The 27,465-nt window shown below is 44.1% G+C and overlaps 1 protein-coding gene across 1 annotated transcript in view; it reads left to right on the top strand.

Annotated features, from left to right (window-relative positions):
* The first annotated feature begins 2,396 nt into the window (after window positions 1-2,396).
* SLC7A5 (solute carrier family 7 member 5) overlaps window positions 2,397-27,465 on the top strand; it is an 84,254-nt gene continuing 59,185 nt past the window's right edge. The window contains exon 1 of the mRNA XM_060787801.2: window positions 2,397-3,312. Within this exon, the coding sequence (XP_060643784.2) occupies window positions 2,688-3,312 (625 nt within the window). The 5' untranslated portion in view covers window positions 2,397-2,687. The remainder of the gene's footprint in view (window positions 3,313-27,465) is intronic.

Raw genomic sequence — 27,465 nt, 5'->3', positions numbered from 1 at the left:
ACACGATATGAGGATTTAAAGATCGAACTGCAAAGACTGGTACAAGCCAGTCAAGGTGGTCCCAGTGGTGATTGGCACACTGGGTGCAGTGCCTAAAGACCTTGGCCTGGACTTTAAAACAATCGGTGCTGACAAAATTACCATCTCCTGTGCTATGCTAATAATATAATGTAATGTAATATAATATATATTTTTATATATGTAATATCTCTATAAATAAAAATGTAATGTTTGTTTGTGGGATTAACAGAACTCAAAAACCACTGGACAAATTGGCACCAAATTTGGACACAAGACACCTAACAACCCAATGTATGTCCTTCACTCAAAAAAAATTGATTTTGTCATTTGGGAGTTGTAGTTGCTGGGATTTATAGTTCACCTACAATCAAAGAGCATTCTAAACCCCACCAATGATGAAATTGAACAAAATGTCGCACCCAATTCTCCCATGACCAACAGAAAATACTGGAAAGGTTTGGTGGGCAGTGTCCTTTGGTTTTGGAGTTGTAGTTCACCTACATCCAGAGATCACTGTGGACTCAAACAATGATGGATATGGACTAAACTCTACAAGAATACTCAATATGCCCAAATGTGAACACTGGTGGAGTTTGGGGAAAATAGAATCTTGTCATTTGGGAGTTGTAGTTCCTGGGATTTATCATTCACCTACAATCACAGAACATTCTGAACCCCACCAACAATAGAATTGGGCCAAACCCCCCACCCAGAGCCCCCATGTGGGCCACAGCAATGCGTGGCAGGGGACAGCCAGTTTATAATATTATAACATAATACAATATAATACTACTACTAATATATTATTATTATTATATATTATATATTACATGTAATATTGCTAATAATATTGCAATATAATGGTATAGTACAATATAGTAATCTATAATAGTGATATCGTACTTTGTTAATAATATAATATATTGTATGTATATATATCTTGTAAGCCGCTCTGAGGGTGAGAAGGGCGGCAGATAAATGTCGTAAATAAATAAATAAATCTGCCAGCTGCAGAAGGCCACCTTACTGGGATGTGCCCACATCATTCGCCGATACATCACACAGTTCTAGACACTTGGGAAGTGTCTGACGTGTGATCCAATACAACAGCCAGCAGAGTGTCTGCTGTGGACTCATCTTGTTGTGTTTCAAATAATAATAATAATAATAATAATATTTATTTATATCCTGCTTTTCTTCCCAAAAAAAGGGACCCAAAGTGGCTTCCAACATATCAAAAACAGTATAAAATCAACAGCAATTAAATACATATACAACCTATGAAACATCGATAAAATATAATTACATAAACATGAATTGACATTTAAAAACCAGATGCATTGCAACGGTGTCTTATCAGGTTATATTCCACTTCCCTCCGCTCGATAAGGGATAGCCTTCCTGTCACTTCAGTCTAGATATCTTCACTGCAGGTTTCCTAAACAGATATCACCATGGGAATTGTAGTTTTACATTGTATTGTCTTTTCTAGCAAAAAGGGCTGGTGCTTCCTCAAATGACAATCCCCAGGATTCCACGGCACTGAGCCATGGCTGTTCAAGTGGGATCAAACTGCATTGATTTTTCAGTGGTTTCAATGGTTTTTCATTGCTTGCTCCATCAATGTTTAACATTTACACAAATGACTACCCACTGCCAGAAGGGACAGTTTCATCTATGCTGATGATTGTGGTATCACCGCTCAAGCAGTGAGCTTTGAAATGGCTGAACAGAAGCTGTCCAAAGCTTTAGGTGCTCTTACTGCCCTACAGGAAAAACTAGGGTAGGTGGGCGGGTGGTGCAAACGGAAGGGTGAGTGGGGTAAAAATGGATTGGGGGCGGGGGGATTTGGGGGGGGGGAATTCTTCCGTCTCTCTTCATATAAGCCGGTGGTTCTCAACCTGTGGGTCCCCAGGTGTTTTGGCCTACAACTCCCAGAAATCCCAGCCAGTTTACCAGCTGTTAGGATTTCTGGGAATTGAAGGCCAACACATCTGGGGACCCAAAGGTTGAGAACCACTGATATAAGCGATTCCGGTGAATATTTCTTTTTCTTCTTCCTTTTGGTAGTGGACCTATATAGATTATATAGATTAATCTATATAGGTTAATTGTTGATGTTATAATCTGTTTTAATTGCATTATACTGTTTTGTGATGTTTTGCATTGCAGGCGAAACGTCAGGAGAGAATGCTTCTGGAACATGGCTATACAGCTCGGAAAACCGACAACAAAGTGGTCTAATTCATCACGGAGCCTTCCTCGGAGGCTGAGGTTCCAGAGAGAGGGAGAGTGGGAAAGAGGGAGGGGAGTCCCTTGTGTGGTCCTCCCTCTCTCTCCCCCCCTCCCCTTTTCCTTGGCCCCTCCCACCGGGCTAAGTCTGGAGGAGGAGATCCGCGTGAGCGTGAAAGCCCGGCTGCCGGCGTGCGTCAAGGGCGCCTTTGCTCGGCTTGTGCGCGCTTGGAGAGGGGCGAGGGGGCACCGGCTTGGGCGGGGGGCTGCGCGCCGTGTGGGGCGAGCACAACCCGGGGCACCCTCTGGAAGACTCCTTGAAAGCTTCTCCTTCCACGCTGCGTTTTCCGTGGGGCGCCATCTCTCTCTCGCTTTGACCCAGAGCTCTCCAAAAGGGACCCTTCTCTCTCCAAAAAGGGACCCCTTTTTGCGCCATGCCGAGTGGCGGTGGGGACGGGGTGAAGAAGCGCTCCTCGGCGGGCTCCTCGGGGCCGGAGGAGGAAGAGAAGAAGGGCATGCTGGACTCGGGGGGCTTGGGCGACCGAGGGGAGGACTGCTGCCCGCCGGAGAACGGGTGCGCCCCCGCCACGGCGCCCTCCAAAGCGGCCTCCCCTTCGTCTTCCCTCCCGTGCGCCTCAGGAGAAGACGGCGTGGCGCTCAAGCGCAACATCACGCTGCTCAACGGCGTGGCCATCATCGTGGGCACCATCATCGGGTCGGGCATCTTCGTGACGCCGACGGGGGTGCTGAAGGAGGCGGGCTCGCCGGGCTTGTCCCTGGTGGTGTGGGCGGCCTGCGGGGTCTTCTCCATCGTGGGCGCGCTCTGCTACGCCGAGCTGGGCACCACCATCTCCAAGTCCGGCGGGGACTACGCCTACATGCTGGAGGTCTACGGCTCGCTCCCGGCCTTCCTCAAGCTCTGGATCGAGCTGCTCATCATCCGGCCCTCCTCGCAGTACATCGTGGCCTTCGTCTTCGCCACCTACCTGCTCAAGCCCCTCTTCCCCGCCTGCCCCGTCCCCCTCCCCGCCGCCAAGCTCGTCGCCTGCCTCTGCGTGCGTGAGTAAGACAGCCGCCGACACGCGTGGAGGGGGAGAGGGGGAGGGAGGCGCGCGTGGGGCCTGCCACAGGGCTGCCTTGGGTATGATGTCTTGGGCTTGGGTAAGCCTTGGGCTTCTGTCAGGGATGTCATGGGCTTGGATTCGGATGCATTGGGCTTCTCTTCAGGATGTCTTAGGGATGCCTTGGGGTTGTATTAAGTTGGGGCATGTATGAGGGATGTATTGGGCTTGGGCTTGTGTCAGGGATGTATTGGGCTTGTATTAGGTTTGGATTTGTGTCAGGATGTGTTGGGCTTGTATTAAGCTTGGGCTTGTGTCAGGGATGTATTGGGCTTGTATTAGGTTTGGATTTGTGTCAGGATGTGTTGGGCTTGTATTAGGTTTGAGCTTGTATGAGGGATGTATTGGGCTTACATTACGTTTAGGCTTGTATGAGGGATGTATTGGGCTTGCATTAAGTTTGGGCTTCTATTAAGGATGTATTAGGTTTGGACTTGTGTCAGGATGTATTGGGCTTGTATTAAGTTTGAGCTTGTATGAGGGACATGTTGGGCTTGTATTAAATTTGGGTTTGTATGAGGGATGTATTGGGCTTGGATTAGGTTTGGACTTGTGTCAGGATGTGTTGGGGTTGCATTGAGTTTAGGCTTGTATGAGGGATGTATTGGGCTTGTATTAAGTTTAGGCTTCTATTAGGGATGTATTAGGTTTGGACTTGTGTCAGGATATGTTGGGCTTGTATTAGGTTTGAGCTTGTATGAGGGATGTATTGGGCTTGCATTACGTTTAGGCTTGTATGAGGAATGTATTGGGCTTGTATTAAATTTGGGCTTCTATTAGGGATGTATTAGGTTTGGACTTGTGTCAGGATGTGTTGGGCTTGTATTAAATTTAGGCTTGTATTACAGATGTATTGGGCTTGCATTAAGTTTAGGCTTGTATGAGGGATGTAACGGGCTTGCATTAAGTTTAGGCTTGTATGAGGGATGTAATGGGCTTGTATTAAGTTTGGGCTTGTATGAGGGATGTATTGGGCTTGCATTACGTTTAGGCTTGTATGAGGGATGTAATGGGCTTGCATTAAGTTTAGGCTTGTATGAGGGATGTGTTGGGCTTGTATTAAGTTTGGGCTTGTATGAGGGATGTATTGGGCTTGCATTACGTTTAGGCTTGTATGAGGGATGTAATGGGCTTGTATTAAGTTTAGGCTTGTATGAGGGATGTGTTGGGCTTGTATTAAGTTTGGGCTTGTATGAAGGATGTGTTGGGCTTGTATTAAGTTTGGGCTTGTATGAGGGATGTATTGGGCTTGCATTACGTTTAGGCTTGTATGAGGGATGTGTTGGGCTTGTATTAAGTTTGGGCTTGTATGAGGGATGTGTTGGGCTTGTATTAAGTTTGGGCTTGTATGAGGGATGTATTGGGCTTGCATTACGTTTAGGCTTGTATGAGGGATGTGTTGGGCTTGTATTAAGTTTGGGCTTGTATGAGGGATGTATTGGGCTTGCATTACGTTTAGGCTTGTATGAGGGATGTGTTGGGCTTGTATTAAGTTTAGGCTTGTATGAGGGATGTGTTGGGCTTGTATTAAGTTTGGGCTTGTATGAGGGATGTATTGGGCTTGCATTACGTTTAGGCTTGTATGAGGGATGTGTTGGGCTTGTATTAAGTTTGGGCTTGTATGAGGGATGTGTTGGGCTTGTATTAAGTTTGGGCTTGTATGAGGGATGTATTGGGCTTGCATTACGTTTAGGCTTGTATGAGGGATGTGTTGGGCTTGTATTAAGTTTGGGCTTGTATGAGGGATGTGTTGGGCTTGTATTAAGTTTGGGCTTGTATGAGGGATGTATTGGGCTTGCATTACGTTTAGGCTTGTATGAGGGATGTGTTGGGCTTGTATTAAGGTTGGGCTTGTATGAGGGATGTATTGGGCTTGCATTACGTTTAGGCTTGTATGAGGGATGTGTTGGGCTTGTATTAAGTTTAGGCTTGTATGAGGGATGTGTTGGGCTTGTATTAAGTTTGGGCTTGTATGAGGGATGTATTGGGCTTGCATTACGTTTAGGCTTGTATGAGGGATGTGTTGGGCTTGTATTAAGTTTGGGCTTGTATGAGGGATGTGTTGGGCTTGTATTAAGTTTGGGCTTGTATGAGGGATGTATTGGGCTTGCATTACGTTTAGGCTTGTATGAGGGATGTGTTGGGCTTGTATTAAGTTTGGGCTTGTATGAGGGATGTGTTGGGCTTGTATTAAGTTTGGGCTTGTATGAGGGATGTATTGGGCTTGCATTACGTTTAGGCTTGTATGAGGGATGTGTTGGGCTTGTATTAAGTTTAGGCTTGTATGAGGGATGTGTTGGGCTTGTATTAAGTTTGGGCTTGTATGAGGGATGTATTGGGCTTGCATTACGTTTAGGCTTGTATGAGGGATGTAATGGGCTTGTATTAAGTTTGGGCTTCTATTAAGGATGTATTAGGTTTGGACTTGTGTCCGGATGTGTTGGGCTTGTATTAGGTTCGGGCTTGTATTAGAGATGTATTAGGCTTGCGTTTAGATGTATTGGGCTTGTATTAGGTTTGGGCTTGTATTACTTCACTTTATTTCTTAATTAGTCGCTCTCCACCAAGGTGCTCTGAGCGGCTTACAATCTAAAACAGCATTTACACAATATAAAAACATTCAACAGTGACTATTTGGCAAATTAGATCTGATTACTTAAATGCACAACCAAACAGCCAAGTCTTGAGTGCCTTTACAAAAGGTCGCAACTCCGACATTGCTCTAATGTATGGAGGCAATGAGTTCCACAGAATTGGGGCATAGAGATCTATTGAGCTTGCGTTTAGATGTATTGGGCTTGTATTAGGTTTGGGCTTATATTAGGGACTAGCCGTCCCCTGCCACACGTTGCTGTGGCCCACAGGGGGGTTCTGTGTTGGAGGTTTGGCCCAATTCTATTGTTGGTGGATATCGTTGCTCTGTGATTGTAGGTGAACTATAAATCCCAGTAACTAGAACTCCCAAATGTCAAGATTCTATTTTCCCTAAACTCCACCAGTGTTCACATTTGGGTATTTGTGTAGAGTTTGGTCCAGATCCATCATTGTTTGAATCCACAGTGATCTCTGGATGTAGGTTAACTACAACTCCAAAACCAAAGGACACTGCCCACCAAACCCTTCTAGTGTTTTCTGTTGGTCATGGGAGTTCTGTGTGCCAAGTTTGGTTCAATTCCATTGTTGGTGGGGTTCAGAATGTTCTTTGATTGTAGGTGAGCTATAAATCCCAGCAACTACAACTCCCAAATGACAAAATCATTTTTTTTTTAGTGAAGGACATACGTTGGGTTGTTAGGTGTCTTGTGTCCAAATTTGGTGTCAATTTGTCCAGTGGTTTTTGAGTTCTGTTAATCCCACAAACGAACATTACATTTTTATTTATATAGATGTATTGAGCTTGTATTCGGCTTGGGCTTCTCCTAGGGATGCGTTGGGCTTGTATTAAGTTTGGGCTTGTATAAGGGATGTATTGGGCTTGTATTAGGTTTGGGCTTCTCTTAGGGATGTGTTGGGCTTGTATTAAGTTTGGGCTTGTATTAGGGATGTATTGGGCTTGCATTAGGCTTGTATTCTGTTTGGGCTTGTATTAGGGATGCATTGGGCTTGTGTTAAGCATGTATTCGGTTTGGGCTTGTATTAGGGATGTATAGGGCTTGTATGAGACTTGGGTTTGTATCAGGGATGCATCAGGGATGTATTAGGCTTGGACTTGTATTAGAATGTATTGGACTAGTATTAAGTTTGGGCTTGTATTAGAGCCCTAAACAGCCCCAGCCCGATTTACCTGTCCCACTTTACCTGTCCGAACACCTCTCCTCCTATGAACCATCACGGAGATTAAGATCCTCCAGGGAGGCTCTGCTGCTCTCCATCCAGCCATTGTCACAGGCGCAGCTGGCAACTCAAGCCCAAATCGCATCCCAAACACTAGCCCAAGGCATCCCTAATACAAGCCTAATGCAAGCTCAGGACACCACTAATACAAGCCTAAGGCAAGCTTAGTACAAGCCCAATACATTCCTAATACAAGCCCAAGCCTCATATAAGCTCAATGCATCCCTAATACAAGCCCAGACCTAATACAAGCCTAACGCAATCCCAGTACATCTCTATTTTATTTATTTATTTATTTATTTATAACATTTATATTTCGCCCTTCTCACCCCGAAAGGATCCTGGGGGGGGGGGGCTTTGGGGGTCCTTTACGTGTTGTATGTGCACCCTGGAATGCCTTGTAAGCCGCCCTGAGTCCCTTTGGGGAGATGGTGGCGGGATATGAATAAAGATTATTATTATTATTATTATTATTACTCCAAGTATGAGCCAGCTTGGGCCCTCCCTCTAGATATTTTGGACTGCAACTCCCACAATTTCTAACAGCTACTAGGGCTCCATTCTGTGGGATCATTGGGGGGAAAGGTCCAGAGCGAGACCTTTGAAGGTCCTCAGGGTGCATTCACACTGTAAGAGAGATGCATTGTTGATACCACTTGCCCTACCATGGTTCTATTCTGTGGGATCCTTCAGGGGGAAATGACAGGGGAAAGGAGGACCTAAGGATGCAGCTACCCCAGGCATGGGCAAATGTCAACACTCCAGGGCCAGTAGGCTATTAGGAATGGTGGGAGTTGAAATCCAAAGCATCTGGAAGGCTCAAGTTGGCCCATGCCTGAGCTCCACTGTAGGGTGGATTCTGTTTTTGGCCCCGCTTGAGCTGTCAGGGCTCCATGCTATAGGAAAGGGAGAGATCCACAGCTCAGGGTGCAGTTGTGGTCCCACTTGAATTTCCAGGACTCTATTGTATGAGCTCCTTGGAGGGAAAGGGATAAATCTAAGGCTCAGGGGCCATCCACTCTGGAGGAGAGTTGCGGGTTTGGCCCTGTTTGAGTAGTCATGGATATATGCTGTGGGGTTCTTGGGGAAGGAAAGGGTGAGACTGAGACCTCTGGAGATCCTCACGGTTCACACATACTGTAGGAGGGATGCAGCATTGATCCCACTTGAGCTGCTATGGTTCCATGCGATGGGGTCCTGGGATCTGTAGTTGCGCAAGGTTGTTAGCCTCCTCTGCTTTAGGATAGATGTGGTTTTTATTGGGCAAGTGAGCTTATTTATTTATTTATTTATTTACGGCATTTGTAGCCCACCTTTCTCAGCCTTAAGGCAATCAACGCAGCTTACAGAATTGGCAGAATTTGTTGCCATACATTCGTAAAAATACAATTAAAAACACTCAACCTAATATTATAAAAACCATATAAAAGCATTAAAAACATATAATTACCAATGCTGTCCTGTTAAAATCGTTATCCATCAGCATCGTCTAGCCATTCCGTGTTCATTCTTCCTATTTCATAATTATTTATTCCGCTGCATTTCCAAACACTTGTTCAAAAAGCCAAGTTTTTACTTTTTTCCTGAAGGTCAGGATAGAGGGGGGTGATCTAATATCCCTAGGAAGGGAGTTCCACAGCCGAGGGGCCACCACTGAGAAGGTCTTGTCTCCCATCCTCGCCAGACGTGCTTGCAAGGAAGGCAAGATCGAGAGCAGGGCCTCCCCAGACAATCTAAAGTTCCTAGATGGTTCATAAGGAGAGAGACATTCGTACAGGTAAGCTGGGCCAAAACCTTTTGACAAAAGACCCTCCTCATAAATGCACAACAGAGTAACTTATCCGCAGCAGCATGACCCAGCACCAGTAGACCAAAGTGATAAAAAGGACAAAAACACACAGACCAATGTTATCTCTTCCTTAGGAGGCTTTTCTTTGTAGTAAAATAATACGGTTGCACTGTTTACAACAACAAGGTTTCCATAACACAAATAAACAAATACACTGTAGCTTTCCACAGTAGATTTTTACACACAGCATTCTTTATACTGGAGCTTTACACACAAGGTTTCTCTCACACAGAGGTTTATCTCACACTCCTCAGGATAACACTAGTTTTGGCTCACTAACTCCCAACAGACTTTGGCCTACTCTCTCTCCTCAGAATGACATTAGCTTTGGCCTACTGACTCTTAACAGGCTTTGGCCTACTTACTCTCCTCAGGACGGCATTAGCTTTGGCCCACTGATTCTAACAGGCTTTGGCCTACTCACTCTCCCTGGGACAACACTAGCTTTGGCCTACTGACTCTAAGAGGCTTTGGTCTACTTGCTCTCCTCGGGACGACACTAGCTTTGGCCCACTGACTCTTAACAGGCTTTGGCCTACTCGCTCTCCTCAGGACGACACTAGCGTTGGCCTACTAACCCTTGACAGGTTTTGGCGTACTCGCTCTCCTCAGGACGACACTAGCATTGGCCCACTGACTCTTAACAGGCTTTGGCCCACTGACTCTAACAGGATTTGGCCTACTCGCTCTCCTCAGAACAACATTAGCTTTGGCCTACTGACTCTTAACTGGCTTTGGCCTACTCGCTCTCCTTAGAACGACATTCACTTTGGCCTACTGACTCTTAACAGGCTTTGGCCTACTCCCTCTCCTCAGGACGACACTAGCTTTGGCCTACTGACTCTTGACAGGCTTTGGCCTACTCGTTTTCCTCAGGACGACACTAGCTTTGGCCTACTGACTTATCAGGCTTTGGCCTACTCATTCTCCTCAGGACAACACTAGCTTTGGCCTACTGACTCTTAACAGACTTTGGCCTACTCATTTTCCTCAGGACGACACTAGCTTTGGCCTACTGACTCTTGACAGGCTTTGACCTGCTCATTCTCCTCAGGACGACACAAGCTTTGGCCTACTGACTCTTGATAGGCTTTGGCCTACTCGCTCTCCTCAGAAGGACATTAGCTTTGGCCTACTTGCTCTCCTCAGGATGACACTAGCTTTGGCCTACTGACTCTTGACAGGCTTTGGCCTACTCGCTCTCCTCAGGACGACATTCGCTTTGGCCTACTGACTCTTGACAGGCTTTGGCCTACTCGCTCTCCTCAGGACGACATTCGCTTTGGCCTACTGACTCTTAACAGGCTTTGGCCTACTCATTCTTTCAGTGCTTGACTCACACTTTTGTAATCAAAAATAACCTGGTTAGTTCTTAATATTTCTGACATTTTGACCCCACTTGAGCTGTCAGTGCTCCGTGGTGTGGGGTCCCTGCAGGGGAAGAGCCAGACCCAGGTCCTCAGTAGGATGGATGCATTTGTGGCCTCACTTGAACTGCCACAGTTCAATACTATGGAATCCTGGAAGTCATCATAGCAGAAGATCTTTAAACTCTTCTCTGTCTCAAAGTGTTTCCGTCTTAACCAAACTACAACTCCCTGGATGCCATACCATTGAGCCAGGGCCCTTTAAGTGGTGCCAAACTGCATTTATTGTATAAACACAAGGCGCACTGGCCAAATGCAGCCCGCCATGTCCTTATGTGTTACTCCTTCAGAAACTAGACCACAACTCCCATCTTCATCATCATTACACAACATTAGACTGATGGGAGTTGGGATACAGGAACGTCTGGAGAGTGGACACGATGACAGACTTCAAAATGGCCTTTCCCCAGAGACTCAAGTACTGTGAGGTTGCAATTCCCATTATCCCCAGTCCGTACAGAGGAAAAACTCTTTCTCTGCCCCCTTTTTTTGGCAGATGAGGCTAAAACATGGTGGGAAACTTCCTCCGGTTGCTTGGCGGGTTCTGTCTTGCTCTTCTGCAAAAGGTTTTGCAACAAAGAGAAGGCCACCCTGGTAAAGGAAAAAGCCATAAAAGAGTGTTATCAGTGGAAGGAGCGCCGATGCCGTAAGAGCGGAAAAACAAAAACAAAGCCTCTGTTGTGAAACTGGGTCAGGAGGAGAGAGCAGAGATACGAGTGTTTTTTCTGGGCACGTGTCTTGTAGTAGTAACTGCTGCGGATCTTGGCTTATTGGAAAGAGTTCCCTTACTAGAAGGTTACTAGAAGGTGTAGGAGCCCTGCTGGCGCAGTGGGTTAAACTCTTGTGCCGGCCCGGCAGGACTGAAGACCAACAGGTTGCAGGTCCGAATCCGGCGAGAGCGTGGATGAGCTCCCTCTGTCAGTCCCCTTGCAGGGATATGAGAGAAGCCTCCCACAAGGATGGTAAAACATCAAAACATCCAGGCAATGTCCCCTGGGCAACGTCCTTGCAGACGGCCAATTCTCTCACACCAGAAGCAACTTGCAGTTTCTCAAGTCGCTCCTGACACGACCAAAAAAAAAATCTCCCAACAAGGGACTCAGAGCAGCTTACAGCCATAAAAGCATAATCTATATAAATAATACCATAAATGAACATTACATTTTTAACATAACTCAAAAACCACTGGGCGAGTTGACATCAAATTTGGACACAATACACCTATCAGGCCAACGAGTGACCATCACCCCTAAAAACACACAAAAAACCCAGCAGAATGGACTTAAATCCCCCCCAAAATAAACCATATATACGAATTCGTTCATACACATATACATACACACACATATATATGCAAGCTCACACAAATATACACACCTACATATACACCTACACACATATACACATACATACACACATATAAACACACATATATGCATATACACAAGCACACACATATACACAATATACATATACACATATAAACACAGAAATATACATATACACATGTACACATACCTACAGACACACACATACACGCAAGCACACACAAATATACACACACATATATACATACATATATATACACCTATACATACATACATATACACATACATACACACATATACACAATATACATGTACACATATAAACACAGAAATAAACAAATATATACACACGTATACACACACACACATATATATATACAGAAACACACATATATACATAAATACACAAATATATACACACAATATTACAACGCATGTGCAAAACCACACACACACATATATATACACATACACACATGCAAGCACACATATATACACATATACACAAATATATATACACACACAAAACACATATATACAGACTGGGCCACAGAAACGCATGGCAGGGGACAGCAAGTAGATAACATAAAACAAAATAAGTAACATATCAAATTTAAAACAATCACAAAATCACACAATGCAACCAATGCATCAATAGGCAACTATTATATAAAACAATTTGAACAGCACAGAATGTCAACACAGGCAGATCATGAATTTCAACTTTGTTAGGCAGAATGATTCTTCAGAGAACTGGAAATAACAGGGGCAGATTGAATCGGCGCCCATTAATATTTTTTTTCTTTGAGCAAGAAATCGGATGGTGCTGGTGCTTGGATAGATCCCCCATTTCCCAATTCCTTTCGTCTCTCGTTTGGGAACCAGTTCAGAAACTTTCCTCTTTTCCTTCTCGGTTTCCTAGGGAGGGTTTTGCCAGCTGTCCACTCCGGTTTTGCAGGTCGCCTTGGGCAAGTTATGTCCTGTTTGGGTGGATGAGGTATTTCATATGATCTCTCTTAACTCCGGAGAAACAAAAGTTCCCAGGCGGGTGATTTGTGTAGGCATCTCTTGGGAGCATCTACACTGTTGACATAATGCAGTTCGGCACTGCTCTTAACTGCCCTGGCTCAAGAGTATGGCATTCTGGGAGTTGTAGTATTGCAAGGTCTTTAGCCTTCTCACCAAATTATAACACTTTATATTCTGCTCGCTCTCCTCAAGGAGGGGATTCGGAGCGGATTACAACATGCACAGATAGGCAAACATTCCATGCCTTTAATACAGTGGAATAACAATGATGTACAATACACAAACAAAGGTGAAGGCTTCCCCTTTCATTTCCAGCTTTTCTGGAGGCAGTGCTCAACTCTGGCCATGGGAAAGTGCTCCTGTTCCATTCCAAGCCGAGGAGCCTGTTATCCATAGACACCTCCTGGTCGTGTTTTGCCAGTATGGCTGCATGGGCGCCTTAATTATCTTCCCGCTGAAGCAGTACCCATTGATCTACTCACATTTGCATGTTTTCAAACTGCTAGGTTGGCAGGAGCTAGACTAAGGGCCTTTTGGGAGAAATAAACTGGGGTATAAATAAATATAATATTAATAATAGTATAGAAACCATATGCCAGCATGGTTGCATGGGCACCTTTATTACCTTCCTGCCAAAGCAGTACCTATTGATCTACTCACATTTGCATGTTTTTGAACTGCTAGGTTGGCAGGGGTAGACTAAGGGCCTTTTGCTAGCATGGTTGCATGGGCACCTTTATTACCTTCCCGCCGAAGCAGTACCTATTGATCTACTCACATTTGCATGTTTTCGAACTGCTAGGTTGGCAGAAGCTAGACTAAGAGCCTTTTGGGAGAAATAAACTGGGGTATAAATAAATATAATATTAATAATAGTATAGCAACCATATGCCAGCATGGTTGCATGGGCACCTTTATTACCTTCCCGCCAAAGCAGTACCTATTGATCTACTCACATTTGCATGTTTTCGAACTGCTAGGTTGGCAGGGGCTAGACTAAGGGCCTTTTGCCAGCATGGTTGCATGGGCACCTTTATTACCTTCCCGCCGAAGCAGTACCTATTGATCTACTCACATTTGCATGTTTTTGAATTGCTAGGTTGGCAGAAGCTAGACTAAGGGCCTTTTGCTAGCATGGTTGCATGGGCACCTTTATTACCTTCCCGCTGAAGCAGTACCTATTAATCTACTCACATTTGCATGTTTTCGAACTGCTAGGTTGGCAGGAGCTAGACTAAGGGCCTTTTGGGAGAAATAAACTGGGGTATAAATAAATATAATATTAATAATAGTATAGAAACCATATGCCAGCATGGTTGCATGGGCACCTTTATTACCTTCCCGCCAAAGCAGTACCTATTGATCTACTCACATTTGCATGTTTTCGAACTGCTAGGTTGGCAGGAGCTAGACTAAGGGCCTTTTGCCAGCATGGTTGCATGGGCACCTTTATTACCTTCCCGCCGAAGCAGTACCTATTGATCTACTCACATTTGCATATTTTTGAATTGCTAGGTTGGCAAGAGCTAGACTAAGGGCCTTTTGCCAGCATGGTTACATGGGCATCTTTATTACCTTCCCGCCGAAGCAGTACTTAGTGATCTACTCACATTTGCATGTTTTCGAATTGCTAGGTTGGCAGGAACTAGACTAAGGGCCTTTTGCCAGCATGGTTGCATGGGCACCTTTATTACCTTCCCGCCGAAGCAGTACCTATTGATCTACTCACATTTGCATATTTTTGAATTGCTAGGTTGGCAAGAGCTAGACTAAGGGCCTTTTGCCAGCATAGTTACATGGGCATCTTTATTACCTTCCCGCCGAAGCAGTACTTAGTGATCTACTCACATTTGCATGTTTTCGAATTGCTAGGTTGGCAGGAACTAGACTAAGGGCCTTTTGCCAGCATGGTTGCATGGGCACCTTTATTACCTTCCCGCCGAAGCAGTACCTATTGATCTACTCACATTTGCATGTTTTTGAATTGCTAGGTTGGCAGGAGCTAGACTAAGGGCCTTTTGCCAGCATGGTTGCATGGGCACCTTTATTACCTTCCTGCCGAAGCAGTACCTATTGATCTACTCACATTTGCATGTTTTCGAACTGCTAGGTTGACAGGGGCTAGACTAAGGGCCTTTTGCCAGCATGGTTGCACGGGCACCTTTATTATCTTCCTGTCGAAGCAGTACCTATTGATCTACTCACATTTGCATGTTTTCGAACTGCTAGGTTGGCAGGAGCTAGACTAAGGGCCTTTTGGGAGAAATAAACTGCGGTATAAATAAATATAGTATTAATGATAGTATAGAAACCATATGCCTTAGGTGATATATATATCACCTAAGGCTGCTGCTGCTGCTTGAATTCTCCTCTTTGAATAGCCTTCTTCCATCCAGGATGCCACAGACCATAACTCCCATCATCCGCAACCTTTCACACATTCGGAGCAGTTCAGTGTCAGGGATATTTGGGCCAAACCGGTCAGTTTGGAAAGAGTAAGCCTTGGGTGTTACATTGTGCAACGTTTGGGCTGCATTGCAGCCTCCCTGCTTGGCCCTGGGTCCTCTTTTCTTATTTGGGAACAATAAACAGGCTTCAGAGAATGGAGTCTGGAGGCCTTTCTCCTTTTTGCAGGCTTAATTTATTTGTCACATACAGAAATGTGACCTCTCTCCTCCTCCTCCTTCCATGGCCTTTTCCTAGCTATAAATCCAAGGCCGTCAGATGGAGAGGCTTCAAAAGAAATTGGGGGGAGGTTGGGGGGAAGAGGCTGAAATAAGGCTGTCTTTGATATTTTGCAATGGGATACGGAGAAGGAATGACAAATAGGGCACGGAGAAGCAATCAATGCACCCATAACGCTGTAGGGTTTATGCCCTTTGACATCACTTGAACTGCCATGGCTACTGGGAGGTGTAGTTTTGTGTATCTTAATATATATATTCTAGAAGTATGCTTAAATAAGTATCTTTTATAGAAATATATTTTCATATGTGTATTTGTGGTATTTTGGAAGTGAGGCAAGTGGAGTGTATATATGTAGAAATAATAATAATAATAATAATAATAATAATAACAACAACTGTGAATGGGATTTTGGCCTGCATCAATAGGAGCATAGTGTCTAGATCAGCGGTTCTCAACCTGGGGGTCGCGATCCCCAGAGGGGTCGCTTGGCCATTTTGGAGGGGTTGCGGCACTGTTTGGGCACTGGTCTAGATCCAGGGAAGTCATGCTACCCCTCTATTCTGCTTTGGTTAGACCACACCTGGAAGATTGTGTCTAATTCTGGACACCACAATTGAAGAGAGATATTGACAAGCTGGAATGTATCCAAAGGAGGGCGACTAAAATGATCAAGGGTCTGGAGAACAAGCCCTATGAGGAGCGGCTTAAGGAGCTGGGCATGTTTAGCCTTCAGAAAAGAAGGCTGAGAGGAGATATGATAGCCATGTATAAATATGTGAGAGGAAGTCACAGGGAGGAGGGAGCAAGCTTGTTTTCTGCTGCCCTGGAGACTAGGACACGGAACAATGGCTTCAAACTACAGGAAAGGAGATTCCATCTGAACAAGAACTTCCTGACTGTGAGAGCCGTTCAGCAGTGGAACTCTCTGCCCTGGAGTGTGGTGGAGGCTCCTTCTTTGGAAGCTTTTAAACAGAGGCTGGATGGCCATCTGTCAGGGGTGCTTTGGATGCAATATTCCTGCTTCTTGGCAGGGGGTGGACTGGATGGCTCATGAGGTCTCTTCCAACTCTTTGATTCTATGAAATAATGTCCAGGGTGGGAGAAAGAACCCTTGTCGGTTTGAAGTGAAAGTAAGTTATTGCAGTTGGCCAGCTTGATTAGCATTGAGTAGCCATACCGTTTGCAAAGTCAGTCAGTTGAGGGTATCTGCACAGAGGTGGCCAGGCCTTTGTTGCCTGGAGGCATCTTCTGTGGAATGATGTCCAGGGTGGGAGAAAGAACCCTTGTCTGTTTGAAGCAAGTGAGGATGTTGTAATTAGCAGGCTTGATTAGCATGACAAGCCATGAAGCTGCAAAGTCAATCAGTGAGGGTATCTGCATAGAGGTAGCCTGGCCTATGTTGCCTGGAGGCATCCTCTGTTCAGTAAATAAAGGACAGAATCAATTCAGTACATAAAGGACATCACTTAGGGACAGGAGATCTCCAGACAGCAAACAATCAAGGGCCAGTGAACACTGCCCAAACAGAGGATGCCTCCAGGCAACATAGTCCTCTATGCAGATACCCTCACTGATTGACTTTGCAGCTTCATGGCTTGTCATGCTATTCAAGCTTGCTAATTGCAACATTCACACTTGCTTCAAACAGACAAGGGTTCTTTATCCCACTCTGGACATCATTCCACAGAGGATGCCTCCAGGCAACAAAGGCCAGGCCACCTCTGTGCGGATACCCTCACTGACTGACTTTGCAAACTTCATGGCTACTCAATGCTAATCAAGCTGCCCCATTGCAACATTTACCAACACTGTACTTCAAACAGACAAGGATTCTTTATTTCTCCCACCCTGGACAATATTCCACAGTTACACATACATCCCACTTGCCTCACTTCTAACAGACCACTGAAGGTGGCATTAGCCACAGATGCAGGCAAAACATCAGGAGAGAATGCTGCTGGAACATGGCCATACAGCCTGAACAACTCACCTCAACCCAGTAATTCTGACCATGAAAGCTGTTGAAAACTCATTGTTAAAACACATTATTCTACAGGGGTGTGTGTGCACAAATACATTGCACATACACAATGTAAATACATATTATTCCACAGGGGTGTGTGTATGTATCTTATCTATCGATCTTTCTACTTACACAGACACTCTTTAAAAACATTATTCCCCAGCGGGGTGTGAGTGTGTGTATATGTGTGTGTGTATATATATGCATATACATATATATACACACACACACTCCACTTACCTCACTTCCAATAGACCTCTGAAGATTCCATTAGCCACAGATGCAGGCGAAACATCAGGAGAGAATACTACTGGAACACATTGGCCATACAGCCCGGAAAATTCACAGTAACTCAAGTCTTTTTACAATGTTTGTGTTTAATTATTCTGTAACCCGCCTCAAGCCACAAGGAGAGGCAGGTAAGACATAGAATTACTATTATTATTATTGCTATTATGATTTATGATACCTTCCAACTTTTTCTGCTTCGCCAAACTAAGATATGTAATTCCCACGGCTTTTGCAGCTGGCTTTAGCTTTGCTCCCCTCCCCTCCCAAATAAAGTCTCCAGCTGGGCGTAACTCAAATCTTTCTATATGTTTCTGGGTTTTGCTTCAGTTGGGAGAACATAATGCCCTGCTAATTTTCTCTCTCTCCTTTCTCTTTCCCTAGTAATTAGTTCCTTTTGATGCATAAATCCAAACATGATGCCAAAAGGATTATTTCCACCCTATCATTACCTGTTGAGGCTTTTTTGGCACTTCAAGGCCTGATTTTGTCTGTGGGAAAAAGAAAGCCTGTAGCCAAGGCATGCATCATGTGCTAATGTGTGTGCTAAAAAATATACAGAACCATTACAAACCATTCACACACACGCACACACACACATTTATATATAATTAAAATAATAGCACACCTGTACAGGTTGAATGTCTCTTGTACAAAATGCTTTGAACCAGAAATGTTTTTTTTAAAGGGAAAGTTGGTATAAAGGTTAGACACCCCTCGTCTGAAAATCATCACCATTATTTTGTGGTGGTTTAAGATGCACTAAACTTTGTTTCGTGCGGGAAATTATTAAACATATGGCGGATAAAATGATACATTAAGCCATGTGTTTAAGATTTATCGAAATCATAAATTTATTTATTTATTGTGTCATCTGAATCAAATTGAGAATACAGTTACTGCCACTGATTGAAGATCCAGGTTTTCTCCTGCCACTTTTGGACTCTCACTTGCTGAGGTGTTCTTGTCGATCATAGGAAGCTGTTCCTTGATTTAAGGTGTTGCTATACTGGCTGATATCCGAACAGAGGATGGGCCGGAGATGTCATTGCCTTGGTCCTTTCTTTATTGACTGCTATTTCCCAGCGGATGTTAGGTGGTGCAATACCAGCTAACAGTGTAATTTCTTCAGTGGTGTTGGACGTAGACATCCTGTGATAATGTGGCATGTATCATTAAGAGCCACATCCACTGATTTAAGGTGGTGGGATGTATTCCACACTGGGCATGCATATTCTGCAGCAGAGTAGCAAAGCACAAGGGCAGATGTCTTCACTGTCTGGTTGTGATCCCCAGGTTGTGCCAGTCATCTTTCATATTATGTTATTTCTAGCACCCAGTTTTTGCTTGATATTCAAACAGTGCTTTTTATACAGTAAGTCAGAGCATGGTCCAGAATGACTCCCAGGTATTTGGGTGTGCCGCAATGCTCCAGTGGGATTCCTTCTCAGGCAATCCTCAGAGCTCAAGATACTTGCCTGTTCTTAAGACGAAAAGCACACACTTTTGTTTTAGATGGATTAGAAATCTGCCGCTTTCCCCTGTAATAGGCAGTAAGAGCACCTAGAGCTTTGGAGAGCTTCTGTTCAACCATTTCAAAGCTCACTGCTTGAGCGGTGATGGCATGATCGTCAGCATAGATGAAGCTCTTTGTCCCTTCTGGCAGTGGCTGGTCATTTGTGTAAGTGTCAAATATCCAGTAATTAAAAGTAAATTAAGGCAAACTTTCCTTAAGTTAGCAGTTTCATTATAAAACATTTCTGCTAAAATTTTATTTTACGGTAATTTTTATTTAGAGAATTATTTATCTGGATTTTTTGTTGGTTATTTGAGAGTTCTTGTTGCTTGAGTTCTGCTTAATTGAGAGTCTAGTGCACTTTGGGGAGTTACAGTCACTTAATAATAAAGAGGAGTTGATTCCTTGAGTTTGCCATACATTGTCACACATGATTTGACAGATATCAATAAGTCTGATTGATTGATAGTTTGATGCAATGGCATCCCATTTCCCCCAGTCAAAACAATGCAATATATAATTAAAAACTTCAGAAACTGAACAGTTTTCCTTTGGGAATCCTGTCTTTTATCTCTCTGTTATCCATATACTTTGGATGGATAGCTGTCTTCTATCTGATGACATTCCCACATTTATTTTTGACCTTATTTTTAAAAATGGGGTGATCTTTGGCCGGGATTACCATCTAAATTAATGCACTCGTGCCAATGGCTCCTCCTTTTCTTCCCTTTATGCAATGCAGCGTTGTTATGGCCAGTGATTTCTTGGGGCATTTGCCATTTGAAATGCAAGGGCCGTTGCTGCAGCATCAACAAGTGCTGATTTCAGGCTGGATCAATGAGCTATGACCCACTAAGGGGGAGACATGGGATGTGCAGAAGAAGCAGGGATTTGCATGCTGTTGCTAGGCAACCATGCGGGTCCCATATTGATGCTGGACCGTAAGGGGATCAATAGGAGTCAGTGATGTGGCTGCTCAGTAGCAACACATTTGACCTTTCTAGTCATTTGCTTGCGTCTTACTTTATTCCTCTCTCTACCTTTATGACTTGGCAGGATAATAAAAATAATAGCAGAGGCAGTCGTTGATGAAGGATGCATCTATACTATAGAATTAATTCTTGGTTGTTGTAGTTTTTTTCGGGCTATATGGCCATGGTCTAGTGGCATTCTCTCCTGACGTTTTGCCTGCATCTATGGCAAGCATCCTTAGAGGTAGTGAGGTCTGTTGGAACTAGGAAAAAGGGTTTATATATCTGTGGAATGACCAGGGTGAGACAAAAGACTCACCCTGGAACCATGAAAATGAACAAAATCTGGAACAAAACCCTAAAAAACTCTAAAATTACAACAGCACAACAACAGAGAGGAAACAAACAAGGATATCTAATCACCTCACAACAAAAGTTTGCTCTAGGCACTGTCAGGCCATTATATGCTAATCAAGGTGGTCAGTTGAAACATTCACACCTAGCTCCAGCAGACAAGAGTCCTTTTCTCACCGTGGTCATTCCACAGATATATAAACCCCTTTTCCTAGTTCCAGCAGACCTCAGTACCTCTGAGGATGCTTGCCATAGATGCAAGCGAAATGTCAGGGGAGAATTCCTCTAGACCATGGCCATATAGCCTGAAAAAACCTACAACAACCCAGTGATTCCGGCCATGAAAGCCTTCGACAATAGAATTCATTCTGTTTGACACCACTCTAATTGTCTTAGTTCTACGGGATCATGGGAGTTGTAGCTTTGCAAGTTCTTTGGCCCTCTCTGCTAAATAGTACCAGACTTACAACTCCAGTGATTCCTTAGCACTGAGCCTCGCCTGTTCCAATTGGTGCCAAGCTGCATTAAATCTATAGTGTAGATGTGCCCTTTGTTAGGGAAAACTACCCTAAAATAAAGTAGAGCATCCAAAAACAAACAGGATACTTAACATTGAGCATTCAGCTCATTAGCAAGCAGAAGGGCCCTGTGATGTGGCTGTAAAGAATTCAGAGCTTAGGAGGCAAACATGCAGAGTCCAATATTTAAAAATCACTAAAAAGTTTATTTACAATAATAAGAAATAATTGCATTTCGTAATAATCAAGAACTGGGTCTGCACTACTTTAACACCCTATGAGATCATGGGAGTTGTCGTTTTGCAAGTTCTTTGGCCTTCTCTGCTAAATAGTACCAGACTTACAACTCCAATGATTCCTTAGCAATGGGCCTCGCCTGTTCCAATTGGTGCCAAGCTGCATTAAATCTATAGCGTAGATGTACCCTTTGTTAGGGAAAACAACCCTAAAATAAAGCAGAGCATCCAAAAACAAACAGGATACTTAAAGTTGAGCATTCAGCTCATTAGCAAGCAGAAGTGTCTTGCGACGTGGCTGTAAAGAATTCAGAGCTTAGGAGGCAAACATGCAGAGTCCAGTCTTAAAAATCACTAAAAGGCTTATTTACAATAATAAGAAATAATTGCATTTCGTAATAATCATGAACTGGGTCTGCGCTACTCTAACACCCTATGAAATCATGGGAGTTGTAGTTTTGCAAGTTCTTTGGCCTTCTCTGCTAAATAGTACCAGACTTACAACTCCAATGATTCCATAGCACTGGGCCTCGCCTGTTCCAATTGGTACCAAGCTGCATTAAATCTATAGCGTAGATGTACCCTTTGTTAGGGAAAACAACCCTAAAATAAAGCAGAGCATCCAAAAACAAACAGGATACTTAAAGTTGAGCATTCAGCTCATTAGCAAGCAGACGTGCCCTGTGATGTGGCTGTAAAGAATTCAGAGCTTAGGAGGCAAACATGCAGAGTCCAGTCTTAAAAATCACTAAAAGGTTTATTTACAATAATAAGAAATAATTGCATTTCTTAATAGTAAAGAACTGGGTCTGTGCTACTTTAACACCCATCTCTTCTAAGGTTTCAAGAGCGGGAAAAACTCAATCACTACATCTCTCCTGATACACAAATAGAGAGAGATCTCAAAGCACACAGCACATACTCTCCATACCCAAGTGTACTAAAGATTCAAAAAGCAGTAGAAAAGTATACATTTTAAACAACCAGCCAGAATGAGAGCAGAAACAGAGAGGAGAGAAGAAAAAAAAATACATTCCTAACTATCATTAGTCCAGTGGTTCGCAAAGTTCCAAATGGCGCAATCCCCAAACACAGTTCTTCGTGTTGCGGTGACCCCCCAAGCATAAAATTGTTTTAGTTGCTATTTCATAATTGTAATTTTGCTCCTATTAGGAATCGTAATGTAAATATCTGATATGTAGGATGTATTTTCATTCAGTGGACCAAATTTGGCACAAATACCCAATATGCCCAAATTCGAATACTGGTGAGGTTTTGGGGAAAATAGACCTTGACATTTGGGAGTTGTAGTTGCTGGGATGTATAGTTCACCTACAATCAAAGAGCATTCTGAACTCCACCAGCAATGGAATTAAACCAAGCTTGGCAGACAGAACTCCCATGACCAACAGAAAATACTGTGGGAGGGTTTGGTGGGCATTGAACTTGAGTTTTGGAGTTGTAATTCACCTATATCCAGAGAGCACTGTGGACTCGAACAATGATGAATCTGGGCCAAACTTGGCATGAATCCTCAATATGCCGAAATGTGGACACTGATGGAGTTTGGGGGAGATAGACCTTGACATTTGGGAGTTGTAGTTGCTGGGATTTATAGTTCACCTACAATCAAAGAACATTCTGAACTCTATGAACAATGGAATTGAACCAAATTTCCCACATAGAACTCCCATGACTAACAGAAGATACTGCAAGGGTTTGGTGGTTATTGACCTTGAGTTACGGATTGTTAGTTCACCTACATCTAGGGAGCTGGAGGAGGGCTTTTGGTGGGAGGATTTGCTGTTTGTTTCCAAAAAGGAAGAGAAGGACAGGCAGAGAGATCTTCAGCCTTCTCTGCTGAAGGGGTTCCTCAGGCCATCAGAAATATGTGTTTTATGACTGTCTTTGGCGACCCCTCTGAAACGCCCCCGCAACCCCTCAGGGGTCCCAACCTCCAGGTTGAAAAACTCTGCCTTAGTCTATACTAAGCTAACTAAACTGCTCCACATTGAGGACTTAAGACGTAGGCAGTGTGGGGTTGAATTTCAACACACTTAATTGCTCTTGTCTCACTCGAGATAAATGCTGGATATAAATAAATACAATAATAACATTGCACAAACTACCAGAAGAGCTGTTATTAAACCCTACAGGCATTTGTTTGCAAATGTTTATCCCCGGCTGCTGTGTGTTTGTATGCGTTCACGTCTCCTGTTGACTTCGGATGACCCCATGAATTTCATAAGTGGTTCCAAAGCAAAATATCACACCCCCCAAAAAGGTCCTCCCTCTCCGGCTTTTTTCTCCCTATTTGTGATCCTTTCCAGATGCTTGAGAGAGATCATGTCTGGCCGTAGGATTGGGTGGACTTTTTTCCCCAAAGCAATGTTTTGCTCCAGCCGCTTGGAATCAGCTGCTTGAGTTGCACAGGTGCCTTGTTTCCCTTCTCCGATTGGAAGGCTTGGTGATAAACGGCTGGCAGAAGGGAATGCATTGCTCTGCACACTTTGCAGAGCGGTCAGTTTCTTCCTTCCAGCCACTGGCGGGGAATGTGTCCTTGGTCAGCTGCGCCAGCCAAAGCGTTGCTTAGGAGCAAAGCAAGAAACTGCTTTTGAAGTTCCCAAACGAAGAAGTTGGGAAGCTCATTTGTGCAGGACTTAGGGTCCATCCAGACATTACCTTTATCCCAGGGGCTTCTGCAGCAAACAGGAGGGTGGCCAGATGCCGTTCCCAATAAATGTGGAAGCAATCACTACAAAAGGCAAAAAACAAGAGATTTCCAGGTGCAGGGGTATTGTGGTTTTGAGCCAAATATGTGGACCTTTGCATGTCTGTACGTCCTGCAAATGGAAATTACAGGATTTTAGATTCTTTGTTCTCAGGTTTTAGATTCTTGTTCCTGATTGATCAGTTCCTAAAAAGAAGGTGACACTTGAATAGAAGGCAAAAACTTCGTTTGCCTGCCAGAAACTTCATGAAACATGTAGAGAGCACATTTTTCTCTGGCCAGGACATCATGTCAATGTTGTACATCTTTTCACAATAAGAGCAATCCTGGGAACAGCGCCCTGTTGTTCGATGCCACAAGTCCACAACCAAATCTATCTGGACAGATGGCCAAGCAGCCAGGCTCTAAAAAGTATCAATAATAATAATGACATAATAATAATAATAATGACAAAATTCTGTTGCTGGCTTTCTAATATCCGATGACAAGGAAAAGCTTTCTTTTCCATCATTTTTAATTAGAAGCAGGCCCGTAGCCAGGATTTTTTTTGGGGGGGGGGGGCTGAGTCTGAGTGAAAGAGGGTCTACCCTAGCAAACCTTTTGTATTGTTACCCCAATACCCCCATGCATATGGGATATATTGAGCATGGTGATCAGAACATGATATGAATAAACATAACAGTTTAAATAATGCACCAGTAAGGCCTTCTCGCGGACCACCATGAGAATTTTTTGGGGGGGGGCTGAACCCCCCCAAGCCCCCCCCCCCCACATGCCTGATTAGAGCGGCCACCAGCTCTACCTCCCTCCTCCAGCATAAAAAAAGTGTGCTTTGCAAACTGTCAGGCTTTTTAAGGGCGTCTATTGCTGCCTGCTTCTTTGTCTCTGTTTTGCAAAAGAATCAATTCTATGTCAAATCCTTTTTTACCATTCAGTAGAGTCAGGATTCCAATTGCAGTGTCGAGTACGATTGTAATGCACCCTGAATTTGCCCTATAGCAAAATCCCCAAATGCTGCAGCAGAGTGAATCCTCAGATGTATTGTACCACGTGCGGGTAATAAATATTTGTGTAGTTTCCAAGGAGCAGCGGCGGTTCTGCTTTGACCATATTAGGGGGCCCTGGTGAGGCTGCTACGCTCCATGTAAAAGGATGCTAAGAGGTTTTGCAGAAATGTACCATATTGACTTGGGCCTAATGACCTGATCTTAAATACTGTATTTACTCAGTTGTTGCATACTTAGGATTCCCCAGTTGTTGCATACTTAGGATTCCCCAGCAATGGAGAAGAAAACCTTGGGGTGCATCAATGATGTAGAACAGGCATGGGCAAACTTGGATCCTCCAGGTTCTTTTGGACTTCAACTCCCACAATTCCTGGCCACAGGCCCCTTCCTTTTCCCCCTCAGCCGCTTAAGCGGCTGAGGGGGAAAAGGAAGGGGCCTGTGGCCAGGAATTGTGGGAGTTGAAGTCCAAAACACCTGGAGGGCTCAAGTTTGTCCATGCCTGATGTAGAATGAATCCACTTGAATCGCCTTGATTCGGTGCTACAGAATCATAGGGAATGTAGTTTTCCAAGGTCTTTGGACTTCTCTGTCAAAGGATGCTGGTGCCTCATCAAACTAAAAATCCCAGCACACCATAGCACTGAGCCATGGCCATTAAATGAGAGGTGATGCCCTTCAAATAGCTTCCAAAGCAGACTCCTCTTTTGTTTTGGCTCAACACTAAAATATGATGCAAATCTAATGCGCATCCTAATTGTGGGAAGCTCATTTAGGCCCAAAAGGTGTGCATTAGATTTGAGTAAATAGATTGCCTGTTTACAGCAGTGCCTCCCATGTGTTTTGGTCCACGGAAATGATATTGGTTGGCAACTACTTTCAAAGGCAACCCATGTTGTCCATTTAGATCTGGTGGGAAAAAAAAGCTGGGGTACTTCTCTTAGATCTCTGGTTCTCAACCTTCCTAATGCTGCGACCCCTTAATACAGTTCCTCAAGTTGTGGTGACCCCCAACTATAACATTATTTTCGTTGCTACTTCATAACTGTAATTCTGCTAATGTTGTGAATTGTCATGTTAATATCCGATATGCAGGATGTATTTTCATTCACTGGACCAAATTTGACATAAATAACCGATACACCCAAATTTGAGTATTGGTGGGGTTGGGGGATTGATGTTGTCATTTGGGACTTGCAGTTGCTGGGATTTATAGTTCACCTACAAGCAAAGAGCATTCTGAACTCCACCAACGATGGAATTGAACCAAACTTAGCACACAGAACACCCTTGACCAAGAAAAAAAACTGGAAGGTTTTGGTGGGCATTGATCTTGAGTTTTGGAGTTGTAGTTCACCTACATCCAGAGAGCACTGTGGACTCAAACAATGATGGATCTGGACCAAACTTGGCACAAATCATCAATATGCCCAAATGTGAACACTGGTGGGGTTTGGGGAAAATAGATCTTGATATTTGAGAGTGGTAGTTGCTGGGATTTATAGTTCACCTACAATCAAAGAGCATTCTGAACCCTATCAATGATAGAATTGGGCCAAACATCCCACACAGAACCCCCATGACCAACAGAAAATACTGTGTTTTCTGATGGTCTCTGGTGAACTCGCTGACACGCCCTCGCGACCTCCCAAGGGGTCCCAACCCCCAGGTTGAGAAATACTGATCTGTCCATTCCAATACTCCCCCCCCCCCCCCAAATTCTGGTGTAATACAGAAAATCATGTGCTGACTCCCTTTCTTGCAAAGCTGATCCAAATTCTGCAAATGTTGTCCGCTCCTATCACTTCCCATTTCATAGGCATCGACACCCTTCTGAAGAAGCTGCTAAAGAACAACGAAATGCAAACACAAAAGGCGGGTCGGAAATCAGAAGCAGAAGCGAGAGAATGTCCTATGGCCAAGATCGTTGGTTGCACAATCGATCCACAGCATACCAACAAGGCTGGATCTACATGGCCCTATATGTGGATTAACTACATCGAACTGGATTGTATCGGTTTACACTGTCCTATAAGCCAGTTCAGTGCAGTTCTGCTGCATTCTGGAAGTGGATAGGGCAGTGTAGATCCAGCATGTCAAGAAGAGGTGGATTTACACTGTAGGCCAGGTATGGGCCAACTTGGGTCCTTCAGGTGCTTTGGACTTCAACTTCCACCATTCCTAACAGCCTCAGGCCCTTTCCTTTTCCTTTTTACCTTTCCTTTTCTGCTTAAGCAGGTGGGGGGGGGGAGAAGGGGCCTGAGGCTGTTAGGAATGGTGGGTTGTTGAAGTCCA

The sequence above is a fragment of the Anolis sagrei genome, chromosome 8 (assembly GCF_037176765.1).
Source record: "Anolis sagrei isolate rAnoSag1 chromosome 8, rAnoSag1.mat, whole genome shotgun sequence".
In the NCBI taxonomy this organism is placed as follows: Eukaryota; Metazoa; Chordata; class Lepidosauria; order Squamata; family Dactyloidae; genus Anolis; species Anolis sagrei.
Note: the sequence above shows the minus strand (reverse complement) of the source record. Positions and strands in the feature narration are given on the sequence as shown.